At 52.8% G+C, this 20,144-nt stretch overlaps 2 protein-coding genes across 2 annotated transcripts; both read right to left on the reverse strand.

Annotated features, from left to right (window-relative positions):
* Positions 1-4,706: 4,706 nt before the first annotated feature.
* LOC148814844 (keratin, type I cytoskeletal 19-like) lies at positions 4,707-9,626 on the reverse strand. The gene is made up of 8 exons (XM_088906273.1): positions 8,041-9,626; positions 7,103-7,185; positions 6,616-6,772; positions 6,162-6,326; positions 5,669-5,794; positions 5,237-5,457; positions 5,052-5,119; positions 4,707-4,960 (listed from the first exon to the last, which is right to left on the reverse strand). Exons 1-8 carry the CDS (start codon positions 8,497-8,499, stop codon positions 4,863-4,865), a joined length of 1,377 nt encoding a protein of 458 aa, XP_088762399.1. The 5' UTR covers positions 8,500-9,626; the 3' UTR covers positions 4,707-4,862.
* Positions 9,627-11,481: 1,855 nt separating this feature from the next.
* Positions 11,482-19,881, reverse strand: LOC148814845 (keratin, type I cytoskeletal 19-like). Its single transcript, XM_088906274.1, has 8 exons — positions 19,399-19,881; positions 16,652-16,734; positions 16,293-16,449; positions 14,663-14,827; positions 14,236-14,361; positions 13,325-13,545; positions 12,758-12,804; positions 11,482-11,917 (listed from the first exon to the last, which is right to left on the reverse strand). The coding sequence occupies exons 1-8, from the start codon at positions 19,837-19,839 to the stop codon at positions 11,790-11,792; spliced, it is 1,368 nt and encodes a 455-aa protein (XP_088762400.1). The 5' UTR covers positions 19,840-19,881; the 3' UTR covers positions 11,482-11,789.
* Positions 19,882-20,144: the final 263 nt, after the last annotated feature.

A 20,144-nucleotide genomic window follows, 5' to 3' on the forward strand; every position in this document is an offset into this window, starting at 1 on the left:
GCAGGAAAAATGTTACAGTACCAGTCTTTGAGCAAAACTGAAAGTCGTGGTTTCCAGGCAGAATCAGATGGCCACTGCGGTTGGACAGGCAGAGACCACTGGACCCACCTCCCTGGCCACCACAGACTCTGTGGAGGTGGGGGGGGGCAGAGCCGCTGGCGAGACACTGGGGGAGGGGGGCGCCTAGGGCTGAGGTACACCACCCTGGAATTCAAAGACTAAAACTTGACATTCTGTAAAACCTGATAATTACAATCCTCTGTCACATTATTACTCCAGATAAACATGCAAATCTGCCCCTGCCAGCTCTCTGATAGCATTCTGCTGTTATTGTGTTGTTTTATTTAAAATTACGAGCTGCTTTTAGGTTTTAAGGCATTTTTACACGAATGAACTCCTTGGTGTATTTATTGTGGCATTTTTGTGTTTCGACTCAACAGTAAAAAAATTGATTCTGCAGGTAATGGCAGTGGAACAGAGGCCGGCAGCATGGTTTGTTTATTTCACTTTGTTTGCCATGCAAATGATATAATCTGGTTACCCCAAGTGAAAGACGGCTAAACAAAACCAGAAACAGAAATAAAAACAAAACGACACAGGGATGTGCGGCACAGAAGTGCAGGGGTGAGTTCAGTGGGGCTCCGAGTTCAATTCCGGACCATGGGTGCTGTCTGGGTGGAGTTTGTATGTTCTCCCTGTGTTTACATGGGTTTCCTCCAGGTGGTCTGGTGTCCTCCCACAGTCAAAAGATATGCCGACAGGTTAATTGGCTTCTGGGAAAACTGGCCCTGGTATGAGTGTGTCTCTTGTGTGGCCGGCAATGGATCCTGCCTTGTGCCACTTGCTTCCTGGGATAGGCTCCAGCTCCCCCCTCACACTGTGTTGGATGAAGCAGTTAGAAAATGGATGGATGGATGAAACAGGGGTTGGATTCCTCTCTGGAAACCGAGTGTGAATATCTGACATGCCAGCATAAAGCCAGTGACTTATCTCAGATTAGCAAAGTGCTTGTTGGATAATCCCCGAACACGAAGAAGAGATTTACTTTGAAGCAAGGCCCTGCTGTGGCTCCTCACAACACTCCTTACAGGCTTGCTTTAGGACCGAAGTGAAAGCCAAAACTTTTTGAAGCTTCGAGAGCGGTTCAGGTGAAGATCGGGGGAAGGTTTACAGCAGTTTGTGACAGAGTGATTCTGACCTATCACCCCGCAGATCGCAGCTGGCAGCCCACTGGTGCTCAGCAGGTGTGAGCCTCATCAGTACCTGGATGGGAGACTCCTGGGAAGCTGATGTTACTGCTGGGAGGGGTGGTAGTGGGGCCAGCAGGGGGCACTCACCCTGCGGTCTGTGTGGGTCCTAATGCCCCTGTACAGTGACACCATACTGTAAAAAGGTGCCTTCCTTTGGATGGGTTGTAAAACCAAGGTCTTTAAAAATCCCCGGGCATTTCTCTAAAAGAGTAGGGGCGTTACCCTGGTGTCCCGGCCAAATTTCCTCCTGGCCTTTACCAGTCATAGCTTCCTAATAATCCCCATCTCTGAACTGGCTTCATCACTCTGCTCTCCTCCCCACTGAGAGCTGGTGTGTGGGAAGAGTACTGGAGTAGCATCCAGGTGGAGCAGAAAAGCGCTATACAAGAGTAATTAATGAATTAATGTGCTGTGTGATCCATATCGGGGGCTCCAACCTGCATGCAGGGGGACACCTGGCTTCAGGACACATAATACCAGATTGACTGATTGATCTAGATCAGTCATTGATTGACGCCTTTAAAACCACATGGACGAGGGCTCCCCAGGGCCAAAGTGAGCTGAGCTTTCACCCGCGACACCCAAGAGACAGCAGCGCACAGTTGAGTTTAAATAGGCCATTCCGAGCAGCCCAAGCTGACAGACACTCAGCACGTTAATGACATTTCCTCTTTGGCCTCTTCGCTCACAGGAGATCACATTAGCTGCTGCTCCTCCTAATGGGTTTGTTTCCTGCAGCTTTCTCAGTGCTGGGTCTCCTGTTCGCACACGACAGAGGACCCATCAATCATTTTCACACCAGCCCTCACACTCCACCTGCCCGTGAGGGTGACACTCATAATCTCTCCTGTAATCTCCTGCTCCGCTGTCTGGAACACCGAGGACCTGTGAGAGATGATGAATGACAAAAGGCATGAGGCCTAATCTACGTGCGGATTCCAGAAGCTTTGATTTCATTCAGGGAGATGATCTCAGCATGACAGGCCCCTGCCTGAAGAATGTGTGGGACGTCTCTTCCTCTCTCCCTCCGTGAATCGCAGAGACGCCACCTGCTCACTGCAGGTCAAGACTCCGCTACAGTTCAATAGGTTTAACGCTAGAAAACAAAAACAGCTAAAACAAGGCCCCGAGCTACAAATACATCCTGTTCTCACAGGATTAAGGCACTAAGACCAGAAAAACAGTTACAAATGAGAGGAGGCCAATCAGCCTGTTTGGTAGTTAGTACCTTGAATCTAATCCAGACATTACGTGAAAGAAACCAGGGTTTCAGCTTCAACCACATAGCTGGGTAACTTGTTCCACACTCCCACCACCCTCTGGGTAAAAATGTTTCTTCTTTTCTCATTGATCTCCCTTTTAAAGGCACTTCCGCATAGTTTTCCCCAGTTCTGTTCACTTTCAGTCTGATAAAACCCGCTGGGTTGCCCTTGTCAACTCTTTTGAGGATCATGAATACTTGCCACAGGTGCTGTGGTGGTCTTCTCCGGGTCATATTTAAAAAGGTTTCGTTCTTTCAGTGCGTCAGTGCAGAACCTTCCTGTAACTCCCAGACTGCACCTGGTTGTTTTTCTGCTGCTCTGGAATCAGCCCAGAGAATGTGTTTTGTAATGAAGTGTCTCTTTAAACTGTTTCCATCTCATCTTTATTGTTTCCCTATCCATCTTATCCAGTTCTACTTCTCTTAAACTCCCCTTCTTTCAAAGTGAGCTTTTCTGGGTTTACACCCCTTTTGGCATCACCTGTCTGTACACTTTCAAAATACACTGTAAAACACCCCATTAGGATCACAGTTGCCTGATGATCCTCTCACCTCTCCATGCCTCACTCTGCCCTGATTGTTTGATTAGAAGAGATCTATACAGGCACGTCCTCTTGTAGCAGCTCTAACACACCGGTGAGAATACTGTCACATGTACCATTTCATTTCCTGCTGCTGAGTGTTGCTGTAGGTCTTCTCCGGTCTGTGTTGGGAAAGTCAAAGCTGCCCATTAGAACTACTTCTTTTGTACTTAATTTCTTAATTTCATGATGTAGTATTGAATTAGAAGCGATACCTGCATTTGGTGGCCTGTAGCATACCATTAGATGATCCGTTTAGAATGGTTTTTGACTAATCTGATCCATATCGATAAAGACACTCTTGAATCCTCCAGCTTCAGCTCCTGACCTGAATACGCTTCCTGACATACCGTATAACCTCCACCTCTCTGGAATTTCTGGTTAGAGCTCAGAGAGCAAATGCTGAAAATTTCATGACTGGTTGCCATTCTAGATTCGGAAGGCTTATAGTAAAGTGCAACAGTAAAGACTTCTGAACTGAGTGTCAAAAATCAACCATCCCAATGTTTTCAGAAATTAAGTCCTAGAATAACCCTCCAGAAACTGAATGTTGATGAAGAGCACAGGGCTGCCACCTCCACAGGTACAGCACACAGGGAATGGACATACCCTCTCCCTATAGCACTGGAACACAAAGAACTTCCTTCGCCATCCCGAAGTCTGACCACGCTTCCCAAACCCGCAGTGACAGGGTGTGGCGCTGTCCGCATTCATTTTTAATGCGTTTGTTTGCTTGATTCATGTTGCTTTAGCCGAGAGTTAAAAAAAAAGCTAACAAGCAGCGAAGACAAAACGAAGATAAAGCCTGTTGACGACGAACAAGTGTGCTTTCGGCCGCTTAGGTTTCCATGAGTCTAAGATAAAAAGGCACGGATAGAAAGCGAACGCTAAGATTTCTCCCAACCGGTGCGGATCCACTCCGCTCCTGCAAGAGCCAGTGAGAGGACCAGCAGGGACCCAGCCGGAGCAGACGGCCCTGGGGCGGAGGCGTGGAGGCGCCACCGGAGTGCAGCTTGCAGAGACGGAGGGGCCGCCTGTAGCAGCGGCAGGACCGGTGCATAAATACAGCACGGAAATTGAACACAGGTGCGCTAAGACCTGGGCGGTAACGAGACTACTTACTGTTTATTACACTGTCACTTTAAGAAGTCTTTGCCCTCCCTGGGCTGTACACAAGGAGTTTAAACAAGGTTAGAACAGGTGTGGTTTCTATCCTGGGGACAGCGTGTTTGAATGTTGTTTGGACCAAACAGACGTTCCAGTGTCTGTAACAGCGCTTAGTGAGCAGTGAGAGTGCTCTGGTTCTTGGAAAAACCTGAATGTGCAGGACCCATTATTCTCCTTCTGTTACTCATGATAACAGCCCTTATAACCCTTAGATGTAGTATAATAATAAATACTGTTTTGAAAGCATAGATTATGCCCTTTAAATATCTTACAAAGCCTCTGATTGTCATCCGAGCTACAGTATATAATGGTTGAAATGTCACCTTATTAAAAATAGTATAAACCCCCCTAACAGCAAATGCGTTAGGAATCTTATCAAGACAATTTGATGCGGTCAAATGAGACAGGATTCAGTTTTTCTAAAAAGAATTGGCACACAAGATCTTGAACTGTGCGACTCCTTTTTTATTTCTTGCTTTTTTACGGGAGAGGACAAGCAGGAGCAGAGAAAAACAGGGGTGCTGAATGATGTCACAGGTCCTGGGAGATCCGCGCCCTTCCCTCTCTCCCGCCGGCTCCCCGGGAGTCGTGGCAACAGGGGCCCTACTTCTTCAGCACCTCCACGTCCTCCGTGCGCGACACCACCTTCCCGTCCACCACCTCCTCGATCACCGTCCTCACCTTCCTGGTCACCACGGGCTCTGCGGGGCGGGACAGGAGTGGTTGTTGAACACGGGGGGGCGCGTTTCGCACGGGTCAGCCCGAAGCTACCGGGAGAGCGAGCAGTTTTACCTGGCTTGGGCGGCTTGGGCAGCTCCTGTTTCACGACTTCCACCTTTGTCGTTTTCACAGATCCTCTCCTGCAAAGAGGAATAAAAAAAGGCTGTAGTACCGTTGAAGGGCTCTGCAAGCCAAGACCCCAGACCCCAGCCCTAGCCAAGCCCCCCCCGCCCCGTGCTGCAGCTGACCCCACTCACCCCACGTCCTCCCCGTCCAGCAGGCGGCGGTACTCGGCGATCTCCATCTCCAGCCGGGTCTTGATGTCCAGCAGGATGCGGTACTCGCTGGACTGCCGCTCGGTGTCCGCCCGCACCTGCCCCAGCTCCGTCTCCAGGCTGTTGATGACGCCCTGCAGGTGGGTCAGCTGCCTGCTGTAGCGGGCATCCGTGTCCGACAGGGTGCCCTCCAGCGCGGCTTTCTGCGGGAGACAAAACCCCAGGGGGTCAGCTCCCGCCGGGACAGGGTGGGGGCCCGTCTGACTGTCACAGGCGCCGAACCCCAGATGTGCGATAATGCAGGACTGAGGTTTCACAGGCAATCAATTATTAATAATTATTATTAATCCCAGGCATTTATAGGCCCTCAGTTCCCCGGCTGCAGTATGGATCCAGATCCGCCCTCTTGCTCACCAGGTTGAGCTGGGTCTGCAGCTCGATCTCCAGCCCCTGCAGGGTCCTCTTCAGCTCATTGATCTCGCTCCGGCTGGTCTGGATGGCCTCCGTGCTGGTGCTGACCTGCTTGTTGAGCTCGTCAAACTGCGGGAGGGAAACGCAGCAGGAGGTCAGCATCTCTGTGGCAGACCCCCCCCCCCCCAGCCTGCTCCTACACCAGGCTGCTGCGCATTGGCAAACTGAATGTGCTGGCCATCACTCTCCAGTCCGGTCACCCTGGAGCCCTCCGGTTCTGTACCCTAATTTTGACTCTCATGAGGCAGGGAGGCTCAAATCTATCAACATCTTAACACGCAACATAGTATCTTAGCTGCAGATTTTGCAAGTTGGGTAACTGAACTGAAGAGCAACAGCTAGAATTGCTGAAGGAGGGATGTTTTTGTAGTGTCTGGTTCATTAGTCCACTGTGCTGCTCGCGATGCCCAGCGCAATGCCCAGCGCGATGCCTCACCTTGTCCTTGTACCAGCCCTCCATTTCCCGGCGGTTCTTCTCGGCGATGCCCTCGTACTGCGCCCGGATCTCCTCCAGCACCCTGGTCAGGTCCTGCTGGGGCGCCGCATCCACCTCCACGTTCACAGAGCCCGAGGACATCTGGGCGCGCATAGCCGCCAGCTCCTGCAAGAGCGCCCACAGGGAGAGAGTCAGGGGGCGGGAGAGGAGCAGGAATGGCACACATTCGCCCTGCGCTCGGAGCTACAGTGACCTCTCTGTGGGGTCTATGCAAAAAGCAGTCCGCTGGAGACAAGGTGAAGTATTCAAACCTCCATTCAGTCTCATCCTGTGGGGATTTGCATGTATTCTTATTTTAACAAACAGTATTGGAAGAAGTGATGATGACGTTCCGGATCAGTGCTCTGATCTGCTCCTATTTTGAGGGTCCTGCGCCCCTGCGCCCCACACCCACCTCCTCGTGGTTCTTCTTGAGGAACACCAGCTCCTCCTTCAGGCCCTCGATCTGCAGCTCCAGGTCGGCTCTGGCCAGCGTCAGCTCGTCCAGCACCCTCCTCAGCCCGGCGATGTCGGCCTCCACGGACTGGCGCATGGCCAGCTCGTTCTCGTACCTGCGGGGAGAGGCGGGAGGGGACGGTTCTCACTAGCCTGCGGAGCGCGGATCCCCCCCAGAACATACCAGCATGTCCTGAAACACATCCAGACCCCTTATGTGCACGGGCGTCTGTATCAGGTGTTCTAGACCAGGTGCTGTGGTGTTTGTGTCTGCTCGGGTTTGTGCTTGGCATTGTGCCACATGCATGGGATGTCTGCTTCAGGGCTGCTCTAGTCTCCCTCTGCACGGCTTCGTCTGCCTCCTCTGGGGTCTGAAACGGTTTTTTAGCCCCTCTGGTGACACAGCACCGCAAATGCATTGTGGGGACGCGGGCTGTCGGACTCACTTGACTTTGAAGTCGTCCGCGGCCAGCTTGGCGTTGTCGATTTGCAGGACGACCCTGGCGTTGTCCATGCTGGCAAAGTGGATCTGCGGGGACGTGAAAGTTATGAACTCGGTTACAGCAGACAGCTTGAGAGGGGGAAACGGGTTTAAATCTGAAAACGGGCGCTTACAATTCAAGTTTCTCATCGTTGCCGATAGGGATAAAAACCAGAACGATAAATCTATTTTAATACTTCACTCGACCTACACCGTTGTCTCGCCGCGGGCTTTTTTCCCCCTATAGATAATTAGCAACGCGTGTGGTAGTTTTAACATCCTCAGCGGGTTGGTAACGGAACCCGATGCCCTCCTTTGTTTTCTGGTGACGCGTGTCCTGAAAGACAATGAGACGCGGACTCGGTGCAGATTGAACTCTAGGCGTTGAGCCGAACGGCTCGGTCTGCATTATTAACCAACTCATTCTCCTGGACAGCGCAACGTTTTTTTTTCTTACTGTGAAAAACAAAACCATGTCGAAAATTGCCTCTCACGGGTAAAAATGAAACAGTTTTGTTTGAAAGCGCTGTTAGGGCCCAGCTTTAATAGGAGCGAGCGTCGGTCACGCATTCCCGACTTCCTAACAGTCGGCTTTGGCGATGTTTTCAGTGTCTAACCGCTCCTGCCAGTTTTTGTGAATTATTTTCACTGACTGCCCTGCAGTCACACTTTCTGCGCGGAGCAGCTCTGATCCGGCGCCGCTGACTGACGGGTGTGAACGCGATTTCAGGCTCGCACCTGCGGTCTCACCGAATTCCGCTGCACCGGGCGTTTATTTACCCCACAGCTCTCATATTTATCACAGTGAGAAGAATGAGTGTGCCCTTCAACACTCTGTGGAAGTGTGTGAATTCACAAAGCTTGCGGACAGGTAAGAATGCACTTGTTGTCAGAGTACTGTACCTTTTGGCGCAGGTCGGCGATGGTCTTCTCGTAGGCGCTGTAGTCCCGGGCGACCGGCGCTTTCCTCTCGTACCACTCCCGGATCTTCCGCTCCAGCTCGCCGTTAGCGGCCTCCAGCGAGCGCACCTTCTCCAGGTAGGTGGCCAGGCGGTCGTTCAGGTTCTGCATGGTGGCCTTGTCGTTCAGAGCCACGTCTCCGCCGCCCCCGAGGGCGCTGGACAGGGAGAAGCCGCCGCCGCCGCCCCCGAGGGCGCTGGACAGGGAGAAGCGGCCGCCGCCGCCTCCCCCGAGGGCGCTGGACAGGGAGGACGCGGAGCTATAGGAGATCCTGGCACCGCTGCCCCCAGCCCCGGCGTAGACGCTGGGCGCCCGGGCCGCGGACATGCGTTGGTTGTACCCCCCGGAGAGTGACCTGGAGGAGTAGCTGGTGTAGCCTCTGCTTGACAGTGCCTGAGCCATGTTCTTTTTCCGAAGTAGCAAGCTGGGTCGCCGAGTGGTGAGAGCGCTTGAGCAAATACCCCGAGTGGCACTAAGAGCGCACGGTGGCAAAGTGCCCTTGGGAAGAAATATATAAAGCCGAAAGACTGGGAGGGGCGGCCCATGGGCGTTTGTATCCTTTTGTGATTCCGGCCGGCGTCCATTGAAAACGCCTGACTGACGCGCTGCAGGTGAGCCCCCACCCACATCTGCCCGCGAGCCGCCGCCGCCCGCAGTCTGGCTGCGCTCCACGTGAAGCTCTCACCCTCGGGTGTGTCTGCGCGAGCGCTGCCCCCCCATTACCCTCCTATTGTTTTCGGGCTCCACAACATCTGGTAGCCGGTCGGCAAAGTCGCGCATTCAGTTTTCCCTTTGAAAAGCTTTTGTGTCTCTTAGAACCTAACCGATAATCACCCAATAATGCTTCATACTGTATCTTATAACACAATAATAAGCAGAACATGACTGCATTTAATATAATTAAACTATTATGGAAATAAAGAATAGCAGGGTTTTGATATCAATACATCTGGATGAGAACGTGTTTCTCGGCATTGACTTGTTTCAATTCTACGTTTAAACACAATTGTTTATGTCCATATTATTCAGGCTGCTGATGTTATCAGTAAGAGTAACTCACCTAATAATGATTATTTCTCAGAAAAGGAAACGAGACCAGAGCGATCTCCCACACACACGTACGTGAGAGTAAGGTGTAGGATCTCGCTTGTTTTTTTTTCCACACGACCGCGGGTGAGCTGCGCGCTTCAGACCCGACCTGAGCTGAGGGAGGAAAGGGGGTAAAAACAGCGTCTGAAAATACCGCCCCGGGCTCCGGGCAGAGAACCGAGACCGAGCTGCCGAACCGCCCCGGGCTCCGGGCAGAGAACCGAGACCGAGCTGCCGAACCGCCCCGGGCTCCGGGCAGTTGCGTAGCAGCCGAGGGGTCCACACCCGGACCTCGCTCTAGCATGTCTGGAAAAAGACATGTTCATTTCTGCTTTATTTGTGTGTCACTATGACAAACTAATTCAAAAGAATGAAGTCTAATTGCTGAAACTAAACACAGGAACACGACTGCCTGTCAGTTAGCTAATTGATCTACTGTAAGTATGTCATCCGGCCGTTTCTTGAAACACAGGTTATCGAGCTCAACAGCATGGCTGTTCCAGACCCCCACCTCCCGTTCGCAGTTTTAAAAGGTCTCTTCGGTTTCCACGAGTGTCTCCTGGTCCCTTTGTCGTGCTCGAGACCAAGATTTAATCTTTTTACATTGACAAACACGGGAACGGAGGGCGCATATAAACACATGGGCTATATGCTAGTGTTTGCGTACGTTTTTACAGCTTTTCTCTTCACTGTCCGTTTGCCTTTCGAGAAAGACCCCGACAGTCCACAATGCGAGCTCGACACAGCCTTGAGCAGTGCGTGAAGGACTATTCCCAGGAGCACCCTGTTTGTTATTGCCGATCAGGTCCCTCAGATGACACAAAGAGAAAAACAATCACCTTAAACCTCAAACACCTTATTGAGGGTTCGCCTCTCTCACCAGCGGTACCTGACGCAACGCCTAGAAAGGCTTTGAAAGGATTTCTCTCGACTCCTCTTAGTAGTGAGGCGGGATGCCCAGCAGAGGGCGCCGGAGCTCCCAGCCGGTCCTCGCACAGAGGCAGACAGACTGGACAGACTGGACAGGCTGGGTAAGCCAGCTCCAGGCGGGGGGGGCACTGTTGTGTGTTGTTGCTGCAATCAGACCCTGCGCCCGTGCCTGCGCCCCTCGCTGTGCAGGAAGAGAAGGCAGCGACGCCTGTAGTAATGGAAGTCGGCAGGTGACGGGGATTCAGGTGGGAACAGCCCTGCAGTGCGGGTCAGTCCAGTTCAGGAGCAAGACGGTGGGTCTGGGTGGAATATGCACTGGGCCGCTATTCTGCATTCCCCCCAGACGAGAGTGACAGGGCTTGCCCGAAAGGCTCTTCCCCCACCTCAGAGATTCTTCAGCCGCCCAGGACTTTCACAACGAAGGAGGAGTGTTTTCAGATACCCAGCACCCTTGCTGTAAAGTCACCTACCATACCGACGCCCGCCTGAGCTCTTTACAGATAAGGTAAATTGTTCTTTTCAAACAGCCATATCAGCAGCCATATCTCCCTGCAACTCACAATTAGCAGCCTACTGAAGCTCAGCAGGTGTGAGCCTGGTCATTAACTGGATGGGAGACCTCCTGGGAAAAACTAAGGTTGCTGCTGGAAGAGGTGTTAGTGGGGCCGGCAGGGGGCGCTCACCCTGCGGTCCATGTGGGTTCTAATGCCCCAGTATAGTGACGGGGGACACTAGACTGTAAACAGGCGCCGTCCTTTGGATGAGACGTAAAACCGAGGTCCTGACTCTGTGGTCATTAAAAATCCCAGGTTGCTTCTTGAAAACAGTAGGGGTGTAACCCCTGTGTCCTGGCCAAATTTCCTATTGGCCCTTACCAATCATGGCCTCCTAATAATCCCCCTCTATGAACTGGCTTCATTACTCTGCTCTCCTCCCCATTGGGGAAAGGACTGGAGCATCATCCAGGTGGGGCTGCACACTGGTGGTGGTGGAGGGGATCCCTCACTCAAAGCGCTTTGAGTGGAGTGTCCAGAAAAGCGCTCTATAAGTGTCAGCGATTATTATTATCATTTTGGTTTATTTCAAGTAAGAAATAGTCAAACAAAAAATCCGGGAAAAAAGTCAAAGGGTTGTGTTGCAGAATGTTTTTAGGAAGGCTCAGGAAATGTCACAGGTGTTCACAACGCAAGCTCTGAGCTCTTGTTTATTGTTTCAGAGAAGAAATTTCACAGATCTCCACTCAGCAGGCACTGAGGGTTGGTTTTCACACACAGCAAATCACTAATGCCCAGTTCCAAAGCATACAGCCACTGGCGTATCGGCTTCTGGCATAGAGGCAAACAGCAATAAGCATTCATGTCGATGGACGTGCATCGGGTTTATTTATTCATTACACGATAGCAGCAGGGAGGTGTTCTGGCATGGCCAGGGAAGCATTTGGAGACAGTGCAAGGAAGCTCACGTTACCCACACCCTGCGGGACAGATCCTGGCCGGCTGGAGTCAAGCGAAGGGAAGAAACAGGCAGAAAACGGCCAATCTCAGGACCTTGCAATTTCTGCTACGCAGGCAGAAGCCGCGTCCAGGCACAGATGGCGAAGTGGCGACGCAGCGAGAGGGGTGCTGAGGGGCAGCAGGCCCACAGCGCCTCCTGCAGGGCGGGCCGGGGCAGCCCTACAGCTTCTCCTCTATCTCCTTCACCTCCGAGGAGACCACCTTCCCGTCCACCAGCTCCTCCACGATCGTCTTGACCTTCCGCGAGCGCTCGGGGTTGGGGCTCGGGGGTGCCTCGGGCTGCGGCTCTGCACAGAGAGGCACTGCTTACAAACAAGCACCCGCAGACTGAAGCACTTACAAAACTGTTCCGGCACTACGGGCTTTAAACAGCCGAAATATTCAAAAGACTAAAGATGTCAGTAGGGGACCTAACAAACATGTCCTAATCCAGCTCAGAAGCCAGGTGTGTGCAGCTGTGCTGCTCTGCTCTGAGCTCAGCTGTCTCTGTCCTGGGACAGCTGGGAGAGACACACCTATTGCCTGTCACTGCCCAGCACTGATCTGCAATGCCTTTGACAGACACTGAGCGTTTGGACAGATGTGCAGAGCCCGAAAGGAGAGAATGGAGGCTTTAACCACCCGGATTGACGTGACAATCCACTGTTACCGCACACAACCCCCTGACAAGAGATCAGGAGCTTCCTGGAGCCGCCCTGGGCTGCTGCAGGCATGTCCTCCCACATCACAGCAGCGAGACGCTGGGACACAAGCGCCTCACTGTTTGTTATTTTAACTCTGATGAAGACAGATGACAGATAAAGCAAACTGTTTTCTTAGCCATGAAATTGTTTTTCTCTTGACATGTTTCTCTAGATCCCAGGCTTTGGCGGTAATCCGTCAAAGTCAGGCACATTCCTCAGTTACGCAACCCCCCACTAATTGTTTTATCTTGAAGAGCTGCAAAGCTCATTGATGCTCCGATGCAGGGAACGCTCAGCAAACCCAGGCACTGGGAAGGGAGTTCACGACATGTCGGCCCTCCTTATTAATTTGTAGAAGAATGTGATCGTATCGCTGTTGAGTCACAGGCGGTTGTGGCCACCTGCGGCGCTTCTGATACAGGGAGAGAAGATGTACAGTCTCACCTGGTGGGGGAATTAATTTCATCTTGTGGAGGTCCTTGGATTTCAAGCTAAATGAAAAGATAAACAGGCCTGGAATTAACATCACTGCATGCATGGGATTAAAACAACAGTTACACTGAATACTGAGAGCTGATGTGTGGTGAGCGTTCTGGCGCACTATGGCTGCCGTCACATCATCCAGGTGGGGCTGCACACTGGTGGTGGTGGAGGGGATCCCCATTACCTGTAAAGTGCTTTGAGTGGGGTGTCCAGAAAAGCGCTATGTAAGTGTAAGCAATTATTATTATTATTATTATTATTATTATTATTACTTGATGTCTGTTTTTAGGTCTGGTGAACAGAGTACAGCTCGTCTCTGTCTCTGTTGACAAGCAGAGGTTCAATGTAAAGCTGGTCAGGTGTCAGAAGCTGCAGAGCACAGGGCTTCTTACCCCAGCGAGCTGCACAGCTCTCGCCCTGTGCAGGGGAGTCCACCTGTGTGCACAGCCTGAGAGAGGCTACAGGCATGGCAGAGAGAGTGTTGCTGGATTGATCTCTCTGTCCAGCGTGACACCTGACCCCACTCACCCCACGTCCTCCCCGTCCAGCAGGCGGCGGTACTCGGCGATCTCCATCTCCAGCCGGGTCTTGATGTCCAGCAGGATCTGGTACTCGGTGGACTGCCGCTCGGTGTCCGTCCGCACCTGCCCCAGCTCCATCTCCAGCTGGGTCACCTGGCTCTGCAGCTTCATCAGCTGCGTGCTGTAGCTGGCCTCCGTCTCGGCCAGAGTGTCCTCCAGGGCGCGTTTCTGCAGGGGAACAGAGGGACAGGAGCTCAGGGCGGGCATCTCCCTGCTGGGACCGGTCATCTCCAAACCTGTCATTGCATGGGGTCACCACCAGAAATAGTCCCCAGTTATACCCCTGGGTGGATGGAGCCACTGGAGTACAGCACCTCACTCAAGGTGTAACAGCAGCGTCTGCAGTTGAGACTCAAACCCACAACATACCAGTAACAAGAACAGAGACTCGCAACTACGCTGCTCTGCTCCCTACCAGTCCACACCTGGGTCCATTCTCCATTACTGAGCACATTTCCTGCTCCTACAGTCTGTCTATAACCCTTCTGCAGTGCGCTCTTGCATATGATGAGACGAAGGTTCAACAGAAACACATGAAGCAGGAAAATGTCTTGATATGGAAATTTTTTAAGACTCTTAGATGCAGGGTGCACGTGCTGAGTCTCATTGGTGTAAGTGGAGCGAAAAAACACTTGATAAAGTCATATACTCTTTTTATTAGCACGATGCAAAATGTTAAATCAAAATGTAAAAATAAACTGGATTAATTACAGGTGGGACAGAATCTTGAGTTTGCTCATATGTGATGCATAATGTTGTAATTTGTGGTTCATCTAAAAATGGTGTTTATCAGTGAACCGCTGTTGCAGTGGTGTTTGTGCTGGTCTGGAGAGCTGTGCAGTGGCGGTCGTCCCTCACCAGGCTGAGCTGGGTCTGCAGCTCGATCTCCAGCCCCTGCAGGGTCCTCTTCAGCTCATTGATCTCGCTCCGGCTGGTCTGGATCTCACTGGAGCTAGACTCCACCTGCTGGTTCAGCGCGTCAAACTGCACAGGAGGCAGAAGAGTCCGGGCGTTAACACTGCCAGCTACAAGCCCCACCCTCCCACTACAAACCCCACCCCTGGAAAATGTAATTGAATATTACTCAGGATGAATATTAAGGAGAAGGTATCACTTCACTGCTCACAGGTTATTTCTTCCTGTGTTTGTGTGAAATGCCACAATTGTAAGCATTAATTGTAAGGAAGCCAGAATTGCTGAAGGAGGGATGTTTCTGTAGTGCCTGGTTCATTAGCCCACTGTGCTCCTCGCTATGCCCAGGGTGATGCCCAGGGGTCTGCCTCACCTTGCCCTTGTACCAGCCCTCCATTTCCTGGCGACTCTTCTCGGCGATGCCCTCGTACTGCGCCCGGATCTCGTCCAGCACCTCCATCAGGTCCTGCTGGGGTGCAGCGTCCACCTCCACGTTCACAGAGCCGCCACCCATCTGGGAGCGCAGCATGGCCAACTCCTGGAGAGTCGGGGGGGTTAGAGACACACTGATAGACACGGGGGTCACAGACACACTGAGAGACAGGGGGGTCACAGACACACTGAGAGACGGGGAGTTAGACACAGTGAGAGACAGAGGGGTTACAGACACACTGAGAGACAGGGGTTACAGACACACTGAGAGACAGGGGGTTGCAGACACACTGAGAGACAGGGGTTACAGACACACTGAGAGACACGGGGGTCCCAGACACACTGAGAGACAGGGGGGTCACAGACACACTGAGAGACAGGGGAGTTAGAGACACAGTGAGAGACAGAGGGGTTACAGACACACTGAGAGACAGGGGGGTTACAGACACACTGAGAGACAGGGGGTTACAGACAAACTGAGAGACAGGGGAGTCACAGACACACTGAGAGACAGGGGGTTACAGAGACACACTGAAAGACAGGGGGGTTACAGACACACTGAGAGATGGGGAGTTAGAGACACACTGAGAGACAGGGGGGTTACAGACACACTGAGAGACAGGGGGGTCACAGACACACTGAGAGACGGGGGGTTACAGACACACTGAGAGACAGGGGGTTACAGAGACACACTGAAAGACAGGGGGGTTACAGACACACTGAGAGACAGGGGGTTACAGAGACACACTGAAAGACAGGGGGGTTACAGACACACTGAGAGACAGGGGGTTACAGACACACTGAAAGACAGGGGGGTTACAGACACACTGAGAGACAGGGGGTTACAGAGACACACTGAAAGACAGGGGGTTACAGACACACTGAAAGACAGGGGGGTTACAGACACACTGAGAGACAGGGGGTTACAGAGACACACTGAAAGACAGGGGGGTTACAGACACACTGAGAGACTGGGGTGCAATATAGCCTGCATTCAGTGCAACACGGTGAGGGTGCTGTGCAAAATCCAAGTCCCAGGAAAGTTTGCAGGAGTAAGTTCTCACATGTCAGGGGTCTGGTGGTGTTCAGACTCTTCATGACAAGAGGAGGGTTTCTGTGTTTGGCTGTGCATTTTGGGGGCTCTGAGGTTTTAATCTGGAGTCTAACCACATTCGCTACTCGTGTAATTTATGAATATTTCTGTCACAGACCTCACCATGTACTAAGGTGGCTCCAGCAGTCTGAGTACATACAACAACGCGCTGACAGTTAATGTAAGGTGTAGGAGGACATCTTGTGGCAAGCTGTTGTTACTGCAGTCTGTCCCTAAACAGGTCTGCCACAATGTGAAATATTTACCCAATTAGTTGCATTTCTTTCAGTTTGTTTTGCATGCTCTGGTAATTGGAAATCTCTTCACTGTCAATGTTTCTGTACATTTTAGAATTTCATGTAACCTCACCTTGTAGTCTGGGAATTGCTTTTTGAATTCCTTTAGAGCTGTTTAAGCAAGCTGCAGCAGGATTAATGTAATAACCCCAGTTTGAGTGTCTCCTGCGCCCCACACCCACCTCCTCGTGGTTCTTCTTGAGGAACACCAGCTCCTCCTTCAGGCCCTCGATCTGCAGCTCCAGGTCGGCTCTGGCCAGCGTCAGCTCGTCCAGCATTTTCCTCAGCCTGGCGATGTCGGCCTCCACGGACTGGCGCATGGCCAGCTCGTTCTCGTACCTGCAGCCACAGCAGCAGACTAGTCTGAAGGGCCCTGGTGGCTGAAGCAGCATCCTGACACCTAATCCTAAAATTAGCTTCCCCTTATTGGACATGAAAGGTTCAGCCTCAGGATTCAGACATTCATCACAAGCGTTCTAAAATAATTTGGCTGTTGAAAGATTTCCAGCTTCTCCGGACAGGCGATGCAACAGGGACTCACTTCACTTTGAAGTCGTCGGCGGCCAGCTTGGCGTTGTCGATCTGCAGGAGGATCCTGGTGTTGTCCACGCGGGCAGCATTGATCTGTGGACAAGCAAGAGACAGGGTGAGCAGGGCGGGGGCACACACAGGACAGTTAATAGGGGTGAGGGACGCACACACAGCACAGGGCGTAGGGGTAAGGGGCGCACACACAGGACAGTTAGTAGGGGTGAGGGGCGCACACACAGGATAGTTAGTAGGGGTGAGGGGTGCACACACAGCACAGGGCGTAGGGGTAAGGGGCGCACACACAGGACAGTTAGTAGGGGTGAGGGGCGCACACACAGCACAGGGCGTAGGAGTGAGGGGCTCATACACAGCACAGGGCATAGGGATAAGGGGCGCACACACAGGACAGTTAGTAGGGGTGAGGGGCGCACACACAGCACAGGCAGTAGGGGTGAGGGGCGCACACACAGCACAGGGCGTAGGGGTGAGGGGCGCACACACAGCACAGGGCGTAGGGGTGAGGGGCGCACACACAGCACAGGGAGTAGGGGTGTGGGGCTCACAGCACAGGGAGTAGGGGTGAGGGGTTCACACACAGCATAGGGAGTAGGGGTGAGGGGCTCACACACAGCACAGGGAGTAGGGGTGTGGGGCTCACAGCACAGGGAGTAGGGGTGAGGGACTCACAGCACAGGGAGTAGGGGTGTGGGGCTCACACACAGGGAGCAGGGGTGAGGGGCTCACAGCACAGGCAGTAGGGGTGAGGGGCTCACACAGCACAGGGAGTAGGGGTGAGGGGTTCACAGCAAAGGGCGTAGGGGTGTGGGGCTCACACACAGCACAGGGAGTAGGAGTGAGGGGCTCACACACAGCACAGGGAGTAGGGGTGAGGGGCTCACAGCACAGGGAGTAGGGGTGAGGGGCTCACAGCACAGGCAGTATGGGTGTGGGGCTCACAGCACAGGGAGTAGGGGTGAGGGGCTCACAGCACAGGGAGTAGGGGTGTGCGTGTGCTGTCACACACAGCACAGGCAGTAGGGGTGAGGGGCTCACAGCACAGGGAGTAGGGGTGAGGGGCTCACACACAGCACAGGGAGTAGGGGTGAGGGGCTCACACACAGCACAGGGAGTAGGGGTGTGGGGCTCACACACAGCACAGGCAGTATGGGTGTGGGGCTCACACACAGGGAGCAGGGGTGAGGGGCTCACAGCACAGGGAGTAGGGGTGTGGGGCTCACAGCACAGGGAGTAGGGGTGTGGGGCTCACACACAGCACAGGGAGTAGGGGTGTGGGGCTCACACACAGCACAGGCAGTAGGGGTGAGGGGCTCACAGCACAGGCAGTAGGGGTGAGGGGCTCACAGCACAGGCAGTAGGGGTGAGGGGCGCACACACAGCACAGGGAGTAGGGGTGAGGGGCTCACAGCACAGGGAGTAGGGGTGTGGGGCTCACACACAGCACAGGGAGTAGGGGTGAGGGGCTCACAGCACAGGGAGTAGGGGTGTGGGGCTCACACACAGCACAGGGAGTAGGGGTGTGGGGCTCACAGCACAGGGAGTAGGGGTGTGGGGCTCACACACAGCACAGGGAGTAGGGGTGTGGGGCTCACACACAGCACAGGGAGTAGGGGTGAGGGGCTCACACACAGCTATTAACCGGCCTGATGAACAGAAAATGCCTACATATTAACCGATTCGCAGCTACTGGTTGTTTTGTCTGAGGAGGCCAGATTCAATCTGAATACAAGCAAATTTGCAAGAAAGGGCTCTTTGACATCTCAGAAGACACAATCGCTTTTGTAAACATTGTGAAGCAGCATGTGGGCAGCGAACTCTAACCCACTAATGCCTCAGTGTGGGACAGTAAGATCGACCTGACACCAGGGGCTTGTGAATGAGGACAGCAGCCAGTGAAGGGAAAATCATGAGAGCTCCTTCCCTCAGGGGAAAGAAACCCAGACAACGCCTCCTGGAGGTAACGAGCTGGAGTCAGAGGCCACGGGCATTGTTCTGTAATTATACACGACTCAGAGGGAAGGATGGCTTTCCAGCCACAAAAACAAATAAAAATTCCTGCTGTTAATTTTGCACTGGTGCTGTAAACTTTGCCAATTACTGGCAAAAGCAGAGAATCTCCAGATGTTTGTCTCTTGCTCTCTTTACTCTTTTACTGAGCTTTTTTTTTCCAGCTGATCGGTGTTTGGCCTGGTTTCACCATCAGACTGCAGCAGAAATACCAGTTTCCCCCTCATAAAGGAATTTACCTCTTTGTCCACTTTCAAATACCAAGAATGGATTTTAAATCATACAGAATTGCAGTGAAGTTCTTTTGCTCTGAAAGCACAATATTTTGTGCACATTTTTCTTGGGATGGCAAAGCATGAGTAAAACTAGAGCTTTTTTGAGATTGACTAGAAACACTTTGGTGTTTGTGTGCTCATGGAAAATGATTTTTTTTTTACTACTTCAGGAAGAATGACTTTTTTTTTCTGCTGGCTTGTGCATTTCAGTTTTGCAGTATTTTGCAGAATACTGTACATAGTATCTACCTGCAGTCATGCTCGAGATCACGAATCTGCACTCCCGGTAAAGACTGAGGTGTGAAAACTCGTGACCCTGTTATATTTTCGACATAAAACACCAACAGTTTACAACACAGTTGTCGTATACTGAGAGCGCAACCCTGTGTGCAGGGCGAACATCACAGCCACAGTGAGAGGCTATAGCCTGTGTGGAGGCTGGAAAAGCAGTACCCACCTGGATCTGCAGCTCCTGGATGGTCTTGTAGTAGGGGCTGTAGTCCCGGTCTCCTGCCTTGACCCTCTTCTCCAGGAACTGGCGGATCTTCAGCTCCAGCTCGCCGTTGGCGGCCTCCAGCGAGCGCACCTTATCCAGGTAGGTGGCCAGGCGGTCGTTCAGGTTCTGCATGGTGGCCTTCTCGTTGCCGGACATGCTGAGGTCGGCCTCTCCGACCCCCCCGGCCCCGCCGAAGAAGCCCCCCCCCGCGGAGAAGCCCCCTGCCGCCGAGCTGTACCCCCCGCCGGAGCTGTACCCCCCGCCGGCGCTGATGCTGGAGACCCGGGTGCCGAAGCCGCCGGCGCCCCCGTGCACGCTGGGAGCCGGGCGCACCCCGAAGGCAGAGCCCCTGCTGCGGAGGGGTTGCAGGGAGACACTGCGCAGGGAGAATGCTGTCGCCATTCTTGCAGAGGCAGAGAGCTGTGCAGGCAGGCAGGGAGCAGGAGCACTGGGGAGCACAGACCTCAGCCTCTTTATATAGGCATCAGACAGGAGGCCGGCTTTCTCTCTCCTACAGTACACGTCTCCTAGACCCATCCTCTTATTGGACCCTGGCAGCACAAGAAAGGCAGTTTCAGTCCGCCCTCGTAATTGCTTTACAGATATTGGTTTTAATGGGCTGTGGAGTTTAACTTGCCTGAGGTCTCTTTCCAGGTAAAGTGGGTGGGGAGCTGAGATTTACTGTTGTCTGAGATTCTCGGTTGTTT

The sequence above is a fragment of the Atractosteus spatula genome, chromosome 26, assembly GCF_055471065.1.
Source record: "Atractosteus spatula isolate fAtrSpa1 chromosome 26, fAtrSpa1.hap1, whole genome shotgun sequence".
In the NCBI taxonomy this organism is placed as follows: domain Eukaryota; kingdom Metazoa; phylum Chordata; class Actinopteri; order Semionotiformes; family Lepisosteidae; genus Atractosteus; species Atractosteus spatula.